Source organism: Nerophis ophidion, linkage group LG08 (assembly GCF_033978795.1).
Source record: "Nerophis ophidion isolate RoL-2023_Sa linkage group LG08, RoL_Noph_v1.0, whole genome shotgun sequence".
In the NCBI taxonomy this organism is placed as follows: Eukaryota; Metazoa; Chordata; class Actinopteri; order Syngnathiformes; family Syngnathidae; genus Nerophis; species Nerophis ophidion.
Genome location: NC_084618.1, coordinates 42820341 through 42843457, shown reverse-complemented (window position 1 = coordinate 42843457; position 23117 = coordinate 42820341). Strand labels below are relative to the sequence as shown.

Below are 23117 nucleotides of genomic sequence, written 5' to 3'. Positions count from 1 at the left end.
CTCGGGATCTTTCTGTGTGGAGTTTGCATGTTCTCCCCGTGAATGCGTGGGTTCCCTCCGGGTACTCCGGCTTCCTCCCACTTCCAAAGACATGCACCTGGGGATAGGTTGATTGGAAACACTGAATTGGCCTTAGTGTGTGAATTTGAGTGTGAATGTTGTCTGTCTATCTGTGTTGGCCCTGCGATGAGGTGGCGACTTGTCCAGGGTGTACCCCGCCTTCTGCCCGATTGTAGCTGAGATAGGCGCCAGCGCCCCCCGCGGCCCCAAAAGGGAATAAGCGGTAGAAAATGGATGGATGGATGGGTTGCTGTTGGCAGGAGCTCTGTGCTCTTGGGTCATCCTTTTGTGTTCCTTTTGTTTTCAATGTTTTTTTGTTTTTTTTTGCCTTTTGGTTCGGCACCATTTGGGACTGTGTGACAAATGGTGGCACTTTCATGACTGCTGTGGTGCTTTTTTGTGATCTTCTGGATCTGCCTCCCAGGGGCCTTTTGGCCGTAAAGACCAGCTGCTGGGTCTCTACCCCACCAGAGTCCATTTGGAGAGACTGGAGGAGATGCGGATGAAGAGACAGGCTCGCTTCACAGTGTCTCGGCTGAATGAGAATGTATTGGACACCAAGATCTCCTTGGACGTATTCTCGCTCATCCATGCGGACTGGACACTGGCCGAGAGTTGGTGGGCGGCTGAGGGTAGAGTCGGCGGTATAGTTCGGTTGGTTTAGCGGCCGTGCCAGCAAGTTGAGGGTTGCAGGTTCGATCCCCGCTTCCGCCATCCTAGTCACTGCCGTTGTGTCCTTGGGCAAGACACTTTACCCACCTGCTCCCAGTGACACCAACACTGGTTTAAAATGTAAACATTGGATATTGGGTTTCACTATGTAAAGCGATTTGAGTCACTAGAGAAAAAGCGCTATATAAATATAATTCACTTCACTTCACTCTTGGTTGCTTTGTTGGGTCTGCTCCTGTCTCTGGCAATGCTCCCTCGGGGGAGCATTGCCCCAGCAGACGATGGCGTGGAACATCACAGAAGCCACCAGTGTGTATGTTTTTTTGGCGTTTTACTTTTGTGGCTGTGTGTAGAATTGGCTGGTTGCATCAGCTCTGCTCTTTTAATGTATTTAATGTAATTTGTGTTATTTGATGTTTCCCCCTTTTACACATGTTTATGTGTGCTATGGTTATGTGGTTTTTTTCCCTTGACCTCAGTCTGGACTCCCTCTCTGGGGCCCAGGCTTAGACTGAATATATATTTTTTTTCACTAAGATTATTTATTTAACACAAACTTTGGGCTTAGGTCAGGCTGATTAGTAAGATAAGCACCAACCAAATATGCTTGGCCCACCAAACAATGCTCTATTGTATTGTTTTTGATACAATATTCATTATCTCGGACTTCGTTTTTCTTATTTTAGATATCGTTTTAGGGGAGCCCAGAACGAAATAATGGCATTAAAATGTATTTAAAAAGGAAGATTGATTTTACATCGAAGTACAGTAGTTGACAAGTGCCACGCCTTGCGTATTTTTAGTGATATGACCAGTCTGTCATATCACTAGTCTCTGTATTTTTTTAAATTTAGGTTACGAACAAAAACTTGGTTTCAAGCCAGCTCCAGATACCTCCTCGCTGCTAGGTGGTGTGGTCAATGCCACAATGAACCCCATAAGATTTCCCCAACATCCAGTGTTTCACACACTAAACTTTGTTTTTCAACCCGTAGTCCAAAGAAAGTGATTGTGATGAACAGTGCTGAAAAGTACAGTACTGACAAGGAACCGAACCATGACTTTAAAAACAAGCTTGATACAGATCCTTAATTATGTTGTACCGTTACACCCCTAAATATGATTTACTTCAGAGTGGAAAGAGTCTTGCAAGAGGTAATAACTCCTTTTACAAGCCAACTACCAACATAGAAGCTATCAATGAGGGATAGTGGAAATAAACAGGTCAGTGATCATACATGCAGCATCTGCAAGACCCAGTTCCAGAGAAAGGCCATGTGACCAAAAATCTGATGGCTATCTCCTGCAGCCAACATGCCCCAGAAGGCCCATCGCCGTGAACAGTGTGATGTTACCTGAATTGTGGGTTTGGTGGACTTGGAGTCGTAGTTGGGGCTGAGCTGGCCCTTCAACATGATATGGGGGCGGACTCTGCTCTTCATCCCCTGAGAAGCTCCTCCTCATGCCTGCCTGACTGAAGAGCCGTCGACCAACCGGAATCTTCCTCTCTAAACATTAGGCCAAACCCTGGTCTGCTACCAGGGGCTTATCATACACAGGATATCAAGTCAACTAACATGTCTCATGGCTTAGATTTCATATAATATGAGACAAAGTGTAAAATACTACCATTGAATCACATGGTCCCTCATACACCTATTTGAATAAGCCCCTGGTAATCTGGAACCAAGCTACCAGACCCTAGTCAGCGCATGCTCTTCTGTTCACGAGGAACTCGGTCTTGAATAACGGAAACAATACACAGTTTACCAATGTTTTATATTAACTCATAGTTGCCATCATATAATTTAGGGGGAACATTACCAAACAAGCCATTCCCCTAGGGTTCTCTAACCAGTCAAAATGGTATTGTGACATAGTGCATTAAAAATACGACTGGTAGATATTTGAAAATTGAGAGAAGTACATTTTAGGATAACCCCTAACCAACAATAATGTTAAAGGGATCACTTTTCAACATTACACAAAAGAAAATGCAATTTTTGTGCACATTAAACTGCAGTTTTGAAATACCTCAATGAGACTGAAATAAAAATGTATGAAATACAAAAATTGTGTAATTTTTTCACACTTTGAAAGAATCAAGGTTATTTCCACAACAGTACCTCAAACATTTTTTATTTATTTAGAGCTTATTTTACACATCTGAGAAAACCGGTATTTGATCACATTAATTTTGTAAGTTTAGCCTTTTATCAATCAATCAATCAATCAATGTTTACTTATATAGCCCTAAATCACTAGTGTCTCAAAGGGCTGCACAAACCACCACGACATCCTCGGTAGGCCCACATAAGGGCAAGGAAAACTCACACCCAGTGGGACATCGGTGACAATAATGACCCAGTGGGACGTCGGTGACAATGATGACTATGAGAACCTTAGAGAGGAGGAAAGCAATGGATGTCGAGCGGGTCTAACATGATACTGTGAAAGTTCAATCCACAATGGATCCAACACAGTCGCGAGAGTCCAGTCCAAAGCGGATCCAACACAGCAGCGAGAGTCCCGTTCACAGCGGAGCCAGCAGGAAACCATCCCAAGCGGAGGCGGATCAGCATCGCAGAGATGTCCCCAGCCGATACAGAGGCAAGCAGTACATGGCCACCGGATCGGACCGGACCCCCTCCACAAGGGAGAGTGGGACATAGAAGAAAAAGAAAAGAAACGGCAGATCAACTGGTCTAAAAAGGGAGTCTATTTAAAGGCTAGAGTATACAAATGAGTTTTAAGGTGAGACTTAAATGCTTCTACTGAGGTGGCATCTCGAACTGTTACCGGGAGGGCATTCCAGAGTACTGTAGCCCGAACGGAAAACGCTCTATAGCCCGCAGACTTTTTTTGGGCTTTGGGAATCACTAACAAGCCGGAGTCCTTTGAACGCAGATTTCTTGCCGGGACATATGGTACAATACAATCGGCAAGATAGGATGGAGCTAGACCGTGTAGTATTTTATACGTAAGTAGTAAAACCTTAAAGTCACATCTTAAGTGCACAGGAAGCCAGTGCAGGTGAGCCAGTACAGGCGTAATGTGATCAAACTTTCTTGTTCTTGTCAAAAGTCTAGCAGCCGCATTTTGTACCAACTGTAATCTTTTAATGCTAGACATGGGGAGACCCGAAAATAATACGTTACAGTAGTCGAGGCGAGACGTAACAAACGCATGGATAATGATCTCAGCGTCTTTAGTGGACAGAATGGAGCGAATTTTAGCGATATTACGGAGATGAAAGAAGGCCGTTTTAGTAACGCTTTTAATGTGTGCCTCAAAGGAGAGAGTTGGGTCGAAGATAATACCCAGATTCTTTACCGTGTCGCCTTGTTTAATTGTTTGGTTGTCAAATGTTAGAGTTGTATTATTAAATAGAGTTCGGTGTCTAGCAGGACCGATAATCAGCATTTCCGCTTTTTTGGCGTTGAGTTGCAAAAAGTTAGCGGACATCCATTGTTTAATTTCATTAAGACACGCCTCCAACTGACTACAATCCGGCGTGTTGGTCAGCTTTAGGGGCATGTAGAGTTGGGTGTCATCAGCATAACAGTGAAAGCTAATACCGTATTTGCGTATGATGTCACCTAGCGGCAGCATGTAGATGCTGAAGAGTGCAGGGCCAAGGACCGAACCCTGGGGAACTCCACACGTTACCTTAACGTAGTCCGAGGTCACATTGTTATGGGAGACACACTGCATCCTATCAGTAAGATAAGAGTTAAACCAAGACAGGGCTAAGTCTGACATACCAATTCGTGTTTTGATACGTTCTAATAAAATATTATGATCGACGGTATCGAAAGCAGCGCTAAGATCGAGGAGCAGCAACATAGATGACGCATCAGAATCCATTGTTAGCAATAGATCATTAGTCATTTTTGCGAGGGCTGTCTCCGTGGAGTGATTTGCCCTGAAACCGGATTGAAAGGTTTCACATAGATTGTTAGACGCTAAGTGTTCATTTAACTGCTCTGCAACAATTTTTTCGAGGATTTTTGAAATAAAGGGAAGGTGAGACACCGGTCGGTAGTTTACCATGAGGTCAGGATCGAGGTTAGGTCTTTTAAGAAGAGGATGAATAACCGCTTTTTTGAATGCTAGGGGAACAGTGCCCGAGGAGAGTGATAAGTTTATAATATTTAGCACTGATGGACCTAATAATACAAAGAGCTCCTTGATCAGTTTCCCAGGAAGAGGGTCAAGTAAACATGTTGTCTGTTTTATTCCATTTACACGTTGTAACAATTCCTCTAATGTTATTTCCTCAAAACGAGAGAAACTATTTTGGAGGGCAGTATCCGCCGCGTATACCATCGTATCAGTGTTAATAGAACCCCGTTGTAGCTGGGACGCATTGTCTTTAATCTCCTTTCTAATGACTTCAATTTTCTTACTAAAGAATTGCATAAAGTCATCAGCTGAGTGGGTTGAGCTACTGGAAGGGGTCCCTTGTTGGGTTAGCGATGCTACAGTACTAAACAAAAATTTAGGATCGTTTTTATTACGGTGGATGAGATTTGAGTAATATTTAGCTTTAGCTAAGGTAAGCATGCGTTTATAAGTTATTAAACCATCACTCCATGCTTGATGGTGCACCTCAAGTTTAGTCGTGCGCCATTTGCGTTCCAGCTTTCTACATAATAATTTCTGAGCTCTAGTTTCTTCTGTAAACCACGGGGTGCGCTTTTTTGGAGCCTTTTTTAACTTTAGCGGTGCTATGTTATCAATGGTTTCGCGCAGGGCAGCGTTAAAGTTGTTAGTGAGGTTATCAATAGAGCCCACATACTTTGGGAATGGTGCCATTACCGAGGGCAGTAGGTCAGCAAGAGTTGTCGTTGTGGCAGCATTAATGTTGCGGCTGCTATAGCAGTTATTATTATTATTAGTTTGACGAACATGCGTCTGAACCTCGAATTTTATAAGGTAATGATCGGACAATACTTTAGTATACGGGAGTATCGTAACTTTGGAAACGGTGATGCCCCTGACAAGCACTAGGTCTATCGTATTACCGTTGCGATGCGTGGGTTCATTTATTATTTGTGTGAGACCACAGCTATCAATTACAGTCTGGAGCGCTACGCACGGTGGGTCCGATGGGGTATTCATATGGATATTAAAGTCCCCCATTATGATTATATTATCGGCGTGTGTCACTAGATCAGCAACAAACTCTGAGAATTCATTGATAAAGTCCGAATAGGGCCCTGGGGGGCGGTAGATAACAGCCAGGTGTAGAGGCAGCGGTGTGACAGACCTCATAGTAAGCACCTCAAACGATTTATATTTATTATTTATGTTAGGACTAAGGTTAAAGTTTTCGTTGTATATTAGTGCGACCCCCCCACCCCTTTTAAGCGGACGGGCAATATGCGCATGTGTAAAGTTAGGAGGACATGCCTCATTTAGCGCAAAAAAGTCGTTTGGTTTAAGCCAGGTTTCGCTGAGACCGATGACGTTAAGATTGTTGTCTCTGATAATATCATTAACTAATAACGTTTTGGGAGACAATGATCTTATGTTTAAAAAACCTATATTATAGGTAGTGGGCTGTTTCAGGGAATTTTTGATCAAATTATCCGTAGTAGCAATATTGATAATGTTGTGTTTATTATGCCCAGTGCATTCAGTATAATTACGACCATATCTAGGAATTGATACGACAGGAATTTTCCGATTGTTTGTTTGTTGCTTTGATAAACTGCACGCATCATAGTTAGCCACTTCAGTAAAACACATGTCCAACTCTGAAACACTCAAAGCAGAAAAAACTTGTTCTAATTTAACGGACTCCTTACCCAGACCAGTAGTCTCGCATTTTCCATCTAAATCCGTCTTCGGGATGGAGGAAAGTGGTGTTCTGTGGTGATTAGCCTTCTGCTTTGTTTTTAGCCCCGCTCGACATCCGCGTTTCCGATCACACCGCTGGCGTCTGCTCCGTAGACGGCCCCCGCTGCTACTAGACTCCCCTGCTTCACAGGCCGCTGGATGTAGCCGCCGACGTATTCCCATGCTAGTTAGCATGTTTAGCACGCACGCGTCTATCAGTCCAAAACGGCCCGATGTGTCCACATCCAGAAGTGTCTGGCGGTCGTACGTGATCACGGAGTGACCACGATGTGAGCCAGCCATAAAGTTTGTAGAATTGTCCGGTATTTCTGCCAAATGTTCCATCTTTAGCAGGAGCTCCGCAAAGTTGCAGCCCGTCCGGGCGCCGCCATCTTGGAGTTTATAAAAGAACACTCCATTTTTATACCGGTAGCAGGTTTATTTGAACAATTATCCAGAATAATAAAAACAAACTTTAAATAAAGTTTAAAAATTAATTTGGTTTGAGTGAAAAAATTATTTGATTTGATTGTATTTGGTCAAAGTGCAATACGTAGATTGCATGGATTGCACTACAAAATTGCAATCTATGACAAAAAAAGTAAAAAATGCTTTTCTTGGTGACCGTAGTCCAAACTCTCTTGACATCATAACAAGCTCCTCCCCTGTAATCCTCGGCTGGTTCCTCACCTTTCTTACAAAAGGTTTTACCCCACAGGTGAAATCTTGCATTGAGCCCTACTGTGACGGCGATTGAATGTTATTTTGTATTTCTTCCATTACTGAATGATTTCGTCAATTCTTTGGTGGTCTCATTCTCAGCAAGTTTCTTGCTGATGTTCTTGTAGTTAGTCCAGTCATTTTTGTTGACAATTGAATTTGTGAGTTTATTTGACAGCTCACTGGTCTTGCCCAGAGTAGTGGATTTATTTGAATGGAAGAGATTGTTTCCGTGGTCGGTGTCTTTTATCCATATAATAAATTGAGATTAGGACTAATTTGTGAGTTTCATTTACTAGGGATGTATTACTATAACAAATACAGCAATATTGCGGCTTAAAAATTCTAGCAATAATGTGCTAGAATTGCCAACACACATCAGTGATTTGTGTTGGTAAACGAGAAATAGGAGAACACCCGCCAATGTTGTTTTTTTTCTAGCACTATTGAGAGAGCTGGAATGAGAAGCTTTTAGTACAGGATGGCAGGAAACATGGAGAAGCAGAGTGAAAACCTTAAGCTAGTTGGTCTTCCTGCAAAGTTAAAGAAAATGGACATTCAGACACATTTTGGCTTCGCAGTCAATCAAAATAAAGAGGAGAAACCCTCACGAACGTGCAAAATACAGTTTGCAGATATAGCCAGACCGCTATCATCTACAAGTCAGGAAATACAGGCAACATAAAAAGTAGGGATACGAATTGATAAAAATTTTACGATTTCGATTCCACTTTTGATTCAGCTTAACAAATTGTTTTTTTAAATGTTCTTATATGAATTTTTCTTTGGAAAAAAAGAACAAAAATGTAGATTAGGGTAGAGCTGGTCGATATATCGCTGGTTTGTCTCTATGCGATAAAGAAAATGACTATATCGTGATATTCGAGAATACGTTCTCACGCCGTTGCTTTTGGCTGCGGGCATTACACTGTGTGCATTTCCCACTCTTTCTTGTCTCTCCTTCTCACAGAGACTTAAAACAAGCACACCTTTTTACACACGTCATGTGTGCATCGTTACACGCTCCCGCGGGGCAGAGAGGTAGCGACATGGTAACGTTAGCTGTGATGCTAACTGTGCGGTGCGGGTGGTAATACGAGAGAGAGAGAAGGTGCAAATCTGGTAACAAATGCAGGAAGAATTAATTCCCAAGAAAAACAGCGGTGGATCCATCGGCTGGCGGTGGTTTGGCTTCAAGCGGGAATATGTTCAACATTTATGCGGCAAAAGCGTTGCTACAAAAAAAGCAGCACTGCTAATGTAGAATCGTTTGAAAAGTCACCCGCTCGAGAATGAAGAGTGCTTAAAACTAAGCATGATAACATCTACTGCCGGTGCCACACCAACAAAATGCTGAAGCAACTATTTCCACATAAACACCGTATGAAAAAAAATCAATAGCAGAAGGAGATAACATCCGCAGCAACCTACCACATAGCGAAGGAGATTTCCTATTATGCAGCTCATTTTTATTTGACACTTATTGAATTATTTTGTGTGACATCATGCACAAAAGTGCACTTTATTTGTTTTAAAATATTGTAGTGGCTTTCTGTACAAAAAGTGCACTTTAATTTAGTGTTGTTTTGATATGTCATCTTAGTGACATCATTCACAAAAGTGCACTAATAGCTTGTTTTAAAATGTCTCTGACAATCTTGCACTTTCTGTTTTGAAAATGACATGAGTGTTTGCGCCACTGCTTAATAACTGTTTAATAAATACAGTTTTGGTAAATTGACTTAGTTGTGATGTCTATTTCTGCATGAAAGTTTAAAAGTAGCATATATTAATTCAGTATGAACAAGAATGTTTTAATGTAGACACATAGAATCATCATACTGCTGTGATTATATGTATCAAGTGTTAATTTAAAGCTAAGGCAAAAAATATTGAGATATATATCGTGTATCGCGATCTGGCCTTAAAATAGAGATATTAAAAAAAGACCATATCAGCCAGCCCAAGTTCATCCACAACTTATTTCTTCTCTTGCTCATAAAGATCTGGCACAATCTTATCGCTGAAGTGGGTGCGCGACGGGATGTCGTAACGTGGTTCAAGCACTTTCAGCATGTGTTTTAAACCTTTGTTTTGCACAACGGTGTCTGCACCTATAAACAAACCGATTAAATGGCACAGGGCGTTCAAGATCCTCCATTACTCCGCTCACCATGACCACGCTGTGTGTGGACTGAACGTGCAAACTATTTATTTTTTTCATATATCTAACCGCAGATCACGTGTGTGCCGAACTGAAGATATTGATTCGAACGGATCACGGATCAATGTTGATTCGTTGCATCACTAATGAAAGGCCATATCACCCAGCCCTAGATTAGCGTCAATTGTGTTCAGTTTAGAGATAACATGACTTTGCAAAGCCAACAGTAAGGTCTTAAGAGGCACATAGCATAGAAAAAAAATCACTTTTGAAAATACAATTTTTCTGTAGAATTTAACAAAAAAAAACGGAAATTACTCAAGAATGCAACGATTTATATTAACATTTTTTAAAACGTTGAATTAATATTTTGTCATCTCTCTAGAAAACATATTGGTGACACTAAATATTAGAATGGTTTGTTTAGATTTTCAGGACTAAACTATCATACACATAACATGCAACACCACATATTTCAAGCTTTCTTTTGATTTAAATTTGATGATTATGGTTTACAGTTTATTAAAACCTTGAATTGAGAAATCTCAGAAAATAAGTGGTCTTTAAAATCTGTAAGCCATGATCATCAAAAAAAAAAACCTAATAGCCTACAGTCTTTGAAATGTTATATAAATTTATGAAAGAGACGACACGTCTTTGACCCACATGTTTATGGGCATCAGGGCTAAAGTGTCCAAATGTTCTTTGTTTTTAAGAGACACACAAATTAAATCAAAGAGGCCTCTTCGGCAAGTAGAAACATTTATTTATGTGTGCAGTTAGTCGGCTACTATTGTTCAACGTATCGCGTCATTCATATTTCTATCTGTTGTGCACACTAACCCAACAACAAAAACATGACGCAAAACTGCATTAGTAGCCAAAGGATTTAGAATATATAATATACAATATATTAATATAGAATAATAATTATAAATATTTAAATTATTGATATATAAGTGAATCATAGCTCCTCAATTGTAATCGAATCAAGAGCTGACCAAAGATTCCCACCTCTACTTGAAACACTGTTCCTTCACTGTTGTTTGCTTTTGCATATACATCGCAATAGTAATACATATGATTCTGTCTCATTCTTTCTCTCTCTGATACAATAAACCTAACAAACTGGTCGTATCCGTCGAGCCTGTTCATATCTTTCGAAGGGAGTGAAGTTATAAAATCAGCAGTGATAAAATACCAATTTACCATACTGTGCTAGCTCAGAATAGCAGCAAATCATCTTTTTCAAACTACTGTTAACGGTAGATGTTTGATGCCTGACCACACAGAACCTGGGACCCTGTAGTCTCCATGCACTATATTGTCCAGTATGTGGCATTCACTTTATATGAGGTAGATAACAAATTGCATACAACAATTACACTCCAATATTTGATGATACAGTGTATGCATGTACCATGTTTATGCCTTCTTCTAACAGACACACTGACTGATCACTGTAAGTGAATGACACAAAGAACAAAGACATCAACACAACACAAGCTTAAAGGGGCTGTTTGCAACTTTCTCAGAGCTACATTTTTCAAAGCAAACTATATACAGGAACACCACTGGCTATCTTATCAGTTTAACAGAACATAATACTTTTAAAACAGTAAATAATTTTCACCCTGAGTTTGTGAAAAAAAAAACACAAAAAAAACAGCCTAAATAAAATGATTGGTGTTTACGGCACACCCTGAGCACATAGATACAAAAGCAGATCACGAGAAGCAACAAACAATCTGCTGTCATGTGGTTGTCATGATAGAGTATACATTTAATAATCACTATTGCTAACTATCCAAATTGCTATTATTAGCTAACAACAGCCAGTGCTAATGCGTTTGCATCTAAAAGCCGTAAGAGGGTGGGATATAACATTGAAAGGTTAGTGCCCTCTAGACATCTGTGTAAACAGGGCATCTGTGTAAACATTGCAAACAGCCTCTTTAAAGTACAAATCGTGACATCTTCTTTCTTGTCATCACATGTGATGTCAAGTGAAAAAAAATCCAAGAAAACCGAAACGTAGTAAGTGTATCTAACGCATATAAACTCTGCCTATAAAAATTATATTTGCTTCTACATATGCGCTTCTCACTGAAAAAAAAACAATATTTCAAGGTAAACAAAATAGCAGTTAAGGTTGACAAAAGGGGTGTTAACAGTGTCATGACATTTTGAAAGGTTAAAGTCAGAATATTTCTCATATAAGATGAAAGGCTGTCTTGCGGCCTATTTCGAGTCTCAGAGAAGGGCAAACACAACTCAGATTTTATACACAACTGTGACTGAATGGAAGTTTAAAATATAATAAAATGACATTGCTATTGTGACTATACATGGAAGTGGCAAAAGCGGAATTGGAAAGTGCTTTTTACACACTGTAAACATTGCTACCCACTGCGGTGTTCCTCTCAACACTTAGGTAAGGGTTAGATGTGCAGTTGCTATTTACATTGGACTTCAATCGCTACCCTGGTGTTTATGTCAAAGGCAGAAGCAGCTACAACTGCCATCACACAAGGTAAACTTGGAAGTTAAGATGCAAAATGGTACAGCACTTTGGATATGCTGGCTTGAAACCTCGAGCAGCAAAGCTGCCATAGCAGCAGCTCTAACCAGCCCATAAAATTATATACACTTGGTATCTGCAATGTAACAGAAGCCAAAAGCCTTGGTTCTGTCATTTTGCCACTAGAGAGCATAATTAGGTCATGCATGTAAAGTTTTGTATTATAGTCTTTTATTATAGTTTTGTCATATACAGTATTTTGTCATTTTATTTTCTAAAAAGTCATGTGGAAAATATTTTATTTATGTATTTGTATTAATTTGACAGGGACAGTACAATTAAACAGAGCTATCCAAAGTTCATTGGACTTATGGCCACAAGCTTATTTGCAATCTTTGTCCCTGGTTAGGCTTTTAAAAAAAAAAAGTTGAGAAAAGTGTAAAACACATACAACAAGATTAAGACAAGTACACAAATGAAAACATATTGAAAAAAATTGTCCCATTTGTCCACACTACACCCACTTCTGATTTTCCTTAAGCCACTTTTTCATAATACAGTCTTTTTTTTTTAACCCAATAACCCTGATCATCTCGTCGTGTGAGCTGAGTGTGTCATTACACTCCTTTACGATATTGTATTGAAGTTGTGTTCGTTCCCACAAAGCTTTTTTTGCTTACAGACACAAAATTGAAGCACACAGAGAAAAGAACACCCTGCTGGGATAAACCAGAAAGTCTATCCAACCTAATGTGTGACATGGAGGAGACTCGGTTATGTTCTAAAGCCATGTCCACATGAACACGTATACTTAAGAAATACATACTTGTGTCTGCGTTTAGGCCTCTTGTCCACACGCAAACGCATACTTCTTACCTTAAAAATGCACACTTTTACAAATACTGGCCAAGGTGAAGAGTTCCAAAACTCTCCACTTAGCAAATGCAACAACGAAGACTCATCTGAAGACATCACTGTTGTACGCTGTCATTTCCAAAGCTCAACAACGCTGCCTTGCTGCCATGTTTTTAATCCTTATTTAACGACAGATCATGAAGAAAATTTACGTGTTGGTTTTATTCGTGTAGTAATAAGTGGCGTCTGGCCGTGTTAAACAGGAGGGGCACTGTAGGCAGGGCTCTAACTCTGCGTGGGAAATCTTTCTGGCCGCTATGGGCATGTAGTCACCATAAGAAGGCGGACGCTAACACAAGCTTGACTGTTCAGTGATACCTCAACTTACAAGTATTTTGAGATACAAGCTGTTATTTTAGGTTTGAGTTACAAACCTCTGCGGCTCGAGAGTGCATAGTAAATGTCAAATGAACATTGCAAAATGCACCCAGAAAGAAGAAGGGGATTATAAGCATTGAATTGAGGAAATAACCAGTATCAAAGCAATTCATGCGTAGCAATGTTACCTGACAGACTCCGGAGACAGCAAAAACAGCGTACATTAATCCATGAAAATATGGAGAAAATGCTGATGGTGTGTGTGAATGTATATATATGTATATATAAATGTGTGTGTGTGTGTGTGAGACAAAGAAGCAGCTCAAAAGAGACTCATTCGAAGTCAGTTTTCTAAAGTATAAACACCAGCACTTCTCAAGATAGCTCCCCAAAACTTGACAGCGCAGTCCGGGTAAACCGCCCATTGTAGCTACGGAGACAAATTATCAACAAACAACGTGAAAATCAACTTCAGCGCGGTACACCAGTGCCTTTTTAAAAGGTAAAGGCTGCAATTATCACCACATAGGTATTTTTTGGAAATGATTTTCTATTCAGAAACTGTATTCATAACAGTGGGCAAATGTAAGCATCTGGAGCAGCAAGAGAAAAGGGGGAACAATAAAACAGTTAAAATAGGATACAAAAAATACAAGAATATATCATATGTATGCATGTCGAAGAATGTTCTAATTCATCCAGGTCATTGTCATCATATGTATATCATCTGTAACTATTATATTGTTTATAATACCACAATAAAACATATAGTCAACGGCAGCCAATGGTTCAAAAAATGCAATAGTATACTATCTTTGAATAATGTATTTTTTATACAGTATTTATTGAAAACGTATTTTTTTAAAAGCATTTTACATGCTAAAATTGTGTTCGGGGGCAAAGCACAGATTAAATTGATATCAATTAATTTCAACGGTATTGTTTTGAGTTACAAGCTCAGTTGTGGAATCAATTGAGCTCGTAAGTTGAGGCACCACAGTATCTGAGGCAAAATATGTGTTGTTTTAATGCAATTTTCAGACACAACAAGCTGAGCTTTGTGTGGTAGAGTAAACTAATCAGCAAACAACACTGCGACTCCAATGAGAGACACAAATACCACAGTAAATAATTGTGCAAAACAGAAAACAACATTATAGTCAGGATTAAATGCTCCACTATTGATTTGAAATAAACTACAAAATATAAATAGCATGGACAAATTGCTCAATTAAATTTGCACATCAAACATTGAAGTAGAATGTCTCACCCTCACGGCAATATTTTGAACAGCCAGGTGAAAACCAACCATACGTTTAAACAGAAAAAGGAAAAAAAAATTACTCACTTTTCTTTTGTCCTTTGTACTGCTGTGACTTTTTCTTCTGTTTGGGTAGTGACTGAGATATTTCTCTGTTACCTGAAAGATAATTTCTTAATATTACTATTGTACTATACATTGTATAAACTATGTATAGCAGTGGCCAGATGCATCAATAGTCACCCATACCACATTCAAAATAGCACGTCCTTTTGACAATTCCTAAAGTCCAAAGTTACGGTATAATAGAACTATGTGACTAATGAGTGATAAAAATTAACAAATTGTAAGACAGGATTCGAACAAAATTCAATGTTCTATTAAAAATTGTGTGAATTCACGCTATATGTCTTCTTCTAGCTAACCCAGAGGTCACCAACTTTTACTGTCATTTTGCCCCATCTTGTGATTCATTTTTTTTCTCTCTCTGGCTCTCATTGAAGGTGGACACATAACCTTCGCTCTCCAGCTTGCTTCTTTGTTTTGTCTTGTTTTAACTCTAAACAATGGAAATGATCAACTGCCCTCCTAACAAAATTGAAAAGATCATCTCGACGACAAGCCCTCGTTCAGGAGGACCTGCCTGTCCTGTGTATCGACAAATTGGAAGATGTTGGCAACCGTTCAAGGTACCCAAAAAACTGCTACAAAAAATGGGCAAAGCTGTGGGCACTCAAACTTATGTGATTTCGGACTAAATCACAAACAAGACAACATCTTGAAGACGCTGTCTGCTCTGCATTGTGAAGTATGATTAATTTGAGCACTAGAAATAGACAATTGGAGTGAAAAGTTTTAATTTATTTTCGCTCGCTCAAACACAAACATTGTAATCTGGATTGTTTTCCCTGGGTGGAGCGACCTGGTAAGGTTGTTGCTTCGAGATTCTCCAAAAAGGACAATTCTGCAAAGGCGCTATAAATTCCTCTCCTGCCTCTTACAGACACTCACCTGCTTTTGTTGACTTTTGTTGGACTAACTGGCTGTGTTTTCGCGATAACACTCAGAGAGCACCAGATCGCAGATCAAAGCCCACTGTGCAACCTTACACACACGCAAAATAGATCCACGTCACACGTACACGTAATCCTACCCCTAATCTCACGCCTTTGTCGCTTCACCCCACGTGGTATGACAAAAAAAATGGAGCAGTACCCTTGGTGGCGGCAGCTTCGGGCCAGATGCCTGCCTCCTCATTGCAAATATTGAGCTTTATGTAGTAACATGTGTATGTGCTTTGCTCAAGGTTTTTTCTAGGTCTCAACCACCCCCAACTATATTAAAAAAATAAAATGAAATAACACCACACGTATTTAAGTATTCACAGCATTTGCTCAATATTTTGTTGACGCACATTTGGCAGAAAATACAGCATCAAGTATTTTTGAATGTGATGCCACAAGCTTGGCACACCTATCTTTGGGCAGTTTTGCCCATTCCTCTTTGCAGCACCTCTCAAGCTCCATCAGGTTGGATGGGAAGCGTAGGTTTCCATCCAGGATTTCTCTGTACACTGCTGCATTCATCCCTCCCTCTATCCTAAGTAGTCGTCCAGTCCCTGCCACTGAAAATCATCCCCACAGTAGGGATGGTTACTGGCCTGGTGATGAACGGTGACTGGTATTGTCCAAACATGAAGCCTGGTATTCATGCTAAAGAGTTCAAGCTTTGTCTAAACAGATCAGATATTTTTGTTTCTTATGGTCTGAAAGACTTTCAGGTGCATTTTGGCAAACTTTTTACGAAGAAACGGCTTCCGTCCGGCCACTATATCATACAGGCCTGAATGGTGGTTTGATGCAGGGAAGGTTGTCCTTCTGTAAGGTTCTCCTTTCTTTACAGAAGAATGCTGTAGCTCTGACAGAGTGACCATCGGGTTCTTGGTCACCTCTCTGACTAGACTTACATGAATGCAGCAATGTACAGAGACGTCCTGGATGAAACATTTCATCAACAAAGAAATGAGCAAAGGCAGTGAATGTACGTATATGTGATACTTTATATTTAATACCTTTGCAAAATAAAAAAAATACTTTTGAAATTGTCTATATATTGAGGGAACAAAAATAATGTATTACATTTTTTAATAAGGCTCTAACAAAGTAAAGCATTGTGAGTTCTTTCCGAATGCACTGTATATGCAGAACATGTGTGATGTCTTGTTGGGGCAATCTGAATTCTTCCCCTACAGCCTAAAACAAAAGCTCAAGACAATGTGCTGAAAACAAGAAACTAGGAAATCCGACATTACATTATTCTTGCAATGTCATCACCCATTGTGGCTTGCTGACTGTTAGATGTAACCAAGTGCGACAATTCGCTCTGTCATATTTTTAACGGAGTCAGTGTATTATGGGAAATTTCTCCAAACGCTAGTTTTCAGGGAGGTCCCTGGGCTCACTTGGTTTCGAGGGCTACACAACTCTTTGATCTTCGCCCTCCACCTAGCCTTGCTCAAAATTCTGACAACTTTCACGACATTCCCGCGCTAAACCAAGGAGTAAAGGATAAAACATGCGGCAAAAGGGTAGAAATCGGATTGGCCCATTCAGAGTCTTTTTGGAATATCCTAAGTCAAGCACATATTTTTCTGAAATCCTGGTCCACCTCAACTTAGTTCAAATTTCAAAACAATGTTCAGTTCAGTTCAGTTCAGCTAGTTATTTATATAGCACATTTAAAAACAACGCCGGTTGGCCAAAGTGCTGTACCGACAAAAGAAAAGGGGCACATAGTGTCACATTTACATCGTAACACGGAAGGATGAATAAAATACAGTAGTAAAATATACCTTCAAACAAGAAATAAAAACAACCAATATATCCTACCTAACTGGATTTGAATGCCGGGGAGTAAAAATATGCTTCAATTGAAATCAAACTCTTACTCTGGGATGCAGGAGGTTGGAGTTGGTAGCCAGTCAGCTGACACCAGCCCACAGGATACAAATCAGGTGACTCACAGTCAACCCACTGGTCATACTCATCCTCCCAGCCGTCAAAATGGATCCGTAGTAGACGATGTACAATTCTTGTCACTGTAGCAACACACACCAGTCGTGGCTCCATCAAGTCAACTGCCTCTAGCTTCATGCCTTGTCGAAATCCATGATTTGGAACTTCCTATTAAAGCAGGAAGAATAGTAGAAAATAGTATCCGTAAATCTTACATGCATACTGACTTGAGATGACTTTCCATTGTGCAACTAAATACGGAATGAAATCTTGCAGTGCCAGCAAGTTGCCCCCGCTTAGAAAGACACGTACAAGTTTGTCGGAAATTTGACAAAGAATCCCTGTACGACTCTGACAGGTCTCTGACAAGGATTGGGAGAATATACAAACCCTGTTTCCATATGAGTTGGGAAATTGTGTTAGATGTAAATATAAATGGAATATAATGATTTGCAAATGCTTTCCATACCATATTCTTTTGAATGCACTACAAAGACAAGATATTTGATGTTCAAACTCATAAACTTCATTTTTTTTTTGCAAATAATTAACTTACAATTTCATGGCTGCAACACGTGCCAAAGTAGTTGGCAAAGGGCATGTTCACCACTGTGTTACATCACTTTTTCTTTTAACAACACTCAATAAACGTTTGGGAACTGCAGGAAACTAATTGTTAAAGCTTTGAAAGTGGAATTATTTCCCATTCTTGTTTTATGTAGAGCTTCAGTCGTTCAACAGTCCGGGGTCTCCGCTGTCATATTTTACGCTTCATAATGCAACACACATTTTCGATGGGAGACAGGTCTGGCTTGCAGGCGGGCCAGTAAAGTACCCGCACTGTTTTTTTTACAAAGCTACGCTGTAGTAACACTTGTCTTGCTGAAATAAGCATGATAACGTTGCTTGGATGACAACATATGTTGCTCCAAAACCTGTATGGACCTTTCAGCATTAATGGTGCCTTCACTGATGTGTAAGTTACCCATACCTTGGGCGCTAATACACCCCCATACCATCACAGATGCTGGCTTATGAACTTTGCGCCTATATCAATCCGAATGGTTATTTTCCTCTTTGTTCTGGAGGACAACACGTCCTCTGTTTCCAAATATAATTTGAAATGTGGACTCGTCAGACCACAGAACACCTTTCCACTTTGCATCAGTCCATCTTAGATGAGCTTGGGCCCACCCAAGCCAGCGGCGTTTCAGGATATTGTTGATAAATGTGTTTGGCTTTGCATAGTAGAGTTTTAACTTGCACTTACAGATGTAGTGACCAACTATAGTTACTGACAGTGGTTTTATGAAGTGTTCCTGAGACCATGTGGTGATATCCTTTACACACTGATGTCGGGTTTTGATGCAGTACCGCCCGAGGGCTCAAAAGTCCGTAATATCATCGCTTATATACAGTGATTTCTTCAGATTCTCTGAACTTTTTGATGATTTTACGGACCGTAGATGGTAAAATCCCTAAATTCCTTGCAATAGCTCGTTGAGAAATGTTGTTCTAAAACTGTATGACAATTTGCTCATGAAGTGGTGACCCTTACCCCATCCTTGTTTGTGAATTACTGAGCATTTCATGGAAGCTGCTTTTATACCCAATCATGGCACCCAACTGTTCCCAATTAGCCTGCACACCTGTGGGATGTTCCATATAAGTGTTTGATGAGCATTCCTCAACTTTGTCAGTATTTATTGCCACCTTTCCCAACTTCTTTGTCACATGTTGCTGGCATCAAATTCTAAAGTTAATGATTATTTGCACACAAAAAAATGTTTATCAGTTTATCAAATATGTTGTCTTTGTAGCATATTCAACTGAATATGGGTTGAAAATGATTTGCAAATCATTGTATTCCGTTTATATTTACATCTAACACAATTTCCCAACTCATATGGAAACAGGGTTTGTAATATGGTTTGTCATTAAATGCACTTGACGTGTTTGTAGGTAAATAAAAAGCACATATGAGCCCATCAACACCATCTGGAATTTCAAACCTGGTAGCGGAAGCATTCTGAATGTGGCTGTTTCTCTGATCAAAATCCCTCCTGAGATGTGTGCAACCCCGTTGACCAACAAAAAGAAACATCTGACCTCTATTGTAGCCAGCAAGGCTTTCTTGAACAAGTACCGAGTCACGTTTTGTATTGGAACCAAATCACTATTTCAATCAGTCAAATACAGTGGTACTTTAGTTTAGAGTGGTAGAGAGATTTTTTGCTTGAAGTTGCAATCAAAAATCCGCACCATACCGAAGCAGAAGTTGCTTAATGCTAGTATAACGCAAACAAAAGGGCGTTAAGATAATTTCCAAGCTTTAAAAAAATATGGAGAATCTGCTGATGGTTTGACAGAAAATTCACTTGCAGGATATACTGTAAAAGTCCGCTCTGTAAGGTAAATGACATACATTATTATTAATTACTACATGAAATGACTTCATAAAACAGAATGACTGTTTGTAGTAAATTGTATTGTGTTTTTTTATACGATCCATTCATCCTATTTTGTTTGAATCGGGTTATGGGGGCAGCAGCCTAAGCAGAGAAGTGCAGACTTCCCTCCCACTCGCGACTTCATCTGGAGTCGTTCCCAGATTAGCTGAGACACATGGCCCCTTCAACATGTCCTGGGCATTCTCCGAGGCCTTCGACTGGTCGGACACATTGGTTTTGATACAATAGTTGTTATCATGAGGTTAATTTTTATCATCAAAAAGCATGTCACAAACAATGGTGTTTTTTCGTGGCCCCAAACAGATTATCGGCGTTTTAATTTATTTCAGCGGGGAAGTCTTGAGATAAGAGTAACAATCTTTGTCGTGGAACTCATATGTCAAGATACCACTGCCCCAATCCATACATCACTTGGGACTGCAATCATCAAAACAATCAGAAAAAGCTTTGATTGGTATTTTGTTGCTTTGTGTAAAGGCCTACTGAAAATTTTTTTTTTAAAAGACAGGGCAGTGGGTGCGATTCAGATGTTATTAGACACATTTACTAGGATAATTCTGGAAAATCCCTTACCTGCTTATTGTGTTACTAGTGTTGTAGTGAGATTATACTGTCGTGCCTGAAAGTCTGAGGAGTGTGGGCATGGGTGTGGTGACCACCAGTGTCTCTGAGGGAAGCCACGGAGGAGGCAAGAGAGTTGCAGCTGCCTCTTTTTACACGAGGAACGACGCAAGCTCCGCTCATGTCTACGGTAAGAGCCGACTTACTATCCGACTTATTTACTATAATTTTCTCACCGAAACCTGCCGGTTGACATGGGGTCGGGAACCATGTTCGCTTGACCGCTCTGTTCCATAGTTAAGCTTTACCTTCGGGATTGTAAACAAGGAAACAGCGGCTGTGTTTGTGTTGCTAAAGGCAGCTGCAATACACCGCTTCCCAACTTCATCTTTCTTCTTTGACATTTCCATTATTAATTGAACAAATTGTAAAAGATTCAGCAACAGATGTCCAGAATACTGTGTAATTATGCGATTAAAGCAGACTACTTAAAGCTGGGATTGACCTGAAAAAAAATGTCCGCTACAATCCGAGACGTCACGCTCACGCGTCATCATACAGACGTTTTCAACAGGATACTTCGCGCAAAATTTTAAATTGCAATTTAGTAAACTAAAAAGGCCGTATTGGCATGTGTTGCAATGTTAAGATTTCATCATATATATATTAACTATCTGACTGTGTGGTCGGTAGTAGTGGGTTTCAGTAGGCCTTTTAAGTCTAAACAAAATAAGGTAAGGTAATGTATTGCAGCGTCCAGAAGAAGACACAAAATCTGGCGCTCTTTTCAGCTTTTGTTAACAACAGTATGCTAACAACAGGCAAAATTCAAACAATTATTTTCTGCAACCAAACACATAACCGTGTTTCACTCCTGGACACACACAACACGTCGTCATTCTCCCGACACCGTATGTTCACAGACCACAGGAAAAATGAGGACACACGCAAATACACATTAACACCAGGAGGTAGTTTCAGCATGAATGGATGTATATGTGAATTATTTGCGCACTATTGACCAGTGATGGATCGTAATTTTGACTGCCGAAAAAATATTTTCTTTGATTATAGGAACACTGCTTACGAAACTTGATAATGTGATGACATAAGCCATAAGAACTTCGTTGTCTGGATCAAAGGCAGCATGTATCTGAGCTATCCCCGCCGACAGGTATCTTTAAAATTTAAGATGGCAGTGGCGGCTATTAAGGAAAAAAGGCTCCCAGGAACGCAAAGCAAGCATGACGTCAGGCTTTCTGCAGCTAACTTTTTGTTGTGGACATGGAGCAACAGAAGTAAAGAGTTTTTAATAACGAGTATAGTCTACGAAAACACAAAAAATAAATGCTGGATTTGTAGCTAGTCAAATGACTAAAATTGCGGAAAACTGTAAGAAGAAAAAAAAATCTCAACAAAGAACATTGTATAATCAGCAACAATTGAAAACGATATGTAATAAAAAAATTCATGTTAATAGTATAATTAATAATAACATTTCTTTTTTAAATGTATGTATACATGTTTTTTTGCTATTTTAAACAAAATATATGCATCATAGCAAATAATGTGAAAATGCCATAAGGACCACCCCCCAACCACGCCCGCAGCGCTACAGGTACAGTGGGGCAAAAAAGTATTTAGTCAGCCACCGATTGTGCAAGTTCTCACACTTAAAATGATGACAGAGGTCTGTAATTTTCATCTTGGTACACTTCAACTGTGAGAGAGAGAATGTGAAAAAAAAATCCAGGAATTCACATTGTAGGAATTTTAAAGAATTTATTTGTAAATTATGGTGGAAAATAAGTATTTGGTCACTTCAAACAAGGAAGATCTCTGCCTCTCACAGAGCTGTAACTTCTTCTTTAAGAAGCTCTTCTGTCCTCCACTCGTTACCTGTATTAATGGAACCGGTTTGAACTCGTTATCTGTATAATAGACACCTGTCCACAGCCTCAAACAGTCAGACTCCAAACTCCACTATGGCTAAGACCAAAGAGCTGTCGAAGGACACCAGGAAAAGAATTGTAAACCTGCACCAGACTGGGAAGAGTGAATCTACAATAGGTAAGCAACTTGGTGTGAAAAAAATCAACTGTAGGAGCAATTATCAGAAAATGGAAGACATACAAGACCACTGATAATCTCCCTTGATCTGGGGCTACAAGCAAGATCTCATCCCGTGGGGTCAAATGATCATGAGAATGGTGAGCAAAAATCCCAGAACCATACGGGGGGACCTGGTGAATGACCTGCAGAGAGCTGGGACCAAAGTAACAAAAGTTACCATCAGTAACACACTACGCCGACAGGGAATCAGATCCTGGAGTGCCAGACGTGTCCTCCTGCTTAAGCCAGTGCATGTCCAGGCCCTTCTGAAGTTTGCCAGAGAGCACATGGGAGAATGTCATGTGGTCAGATGAAACCAAAATAGAACTTTTTGGTATAAACTCAACTCGTCATGTTTGGAGGAAGAAGAATACTGAGTTGCATCCCAAGAACACCATACCTACTGTGAAGCATGGAGGAGGAAAAATCATGCTTTGAGGCTGTTTTTCTGCTAAGGGGACAGGACGACTGATCCGTGTTAAGG

General features: G+C 40.0%; 1 protein-coding gene across 4 annotated transcripts in view; it reads right to left on the bottom strand.

Moving 5' to 3' along the window:
• mbtd1 (mbt domain containing 1) overlaps positions 1-23117 on the bottom strand; it is a 138669-nt gene that overhangs the window by 75114 nt on the left and 40438 nt on the right. For 2 of the 4 annotated variants that reach the window (XM_061908626.1, XM_061908627.1), the window contains exons 14-16: positions 17423-17657; positions 14563-14634; positions 2088-2240 (exon numbers count right to left, since the gene is read on the bottom strand). In XM_061908626.1, the coding sequence (XP_061764610.1) occupies positions 2088-2240; positions 14563-14634; positions 17423-17657 (460 nt within the window). The remainder of the gene's footprint in view (positions 1-2087; positions 2241-14562; positions 14635-17422; positions 17658-23117) is intronic. The other 2 variants (XM_061908629.1, XM_061908628.1) reach the window with 1 other exon arrangement.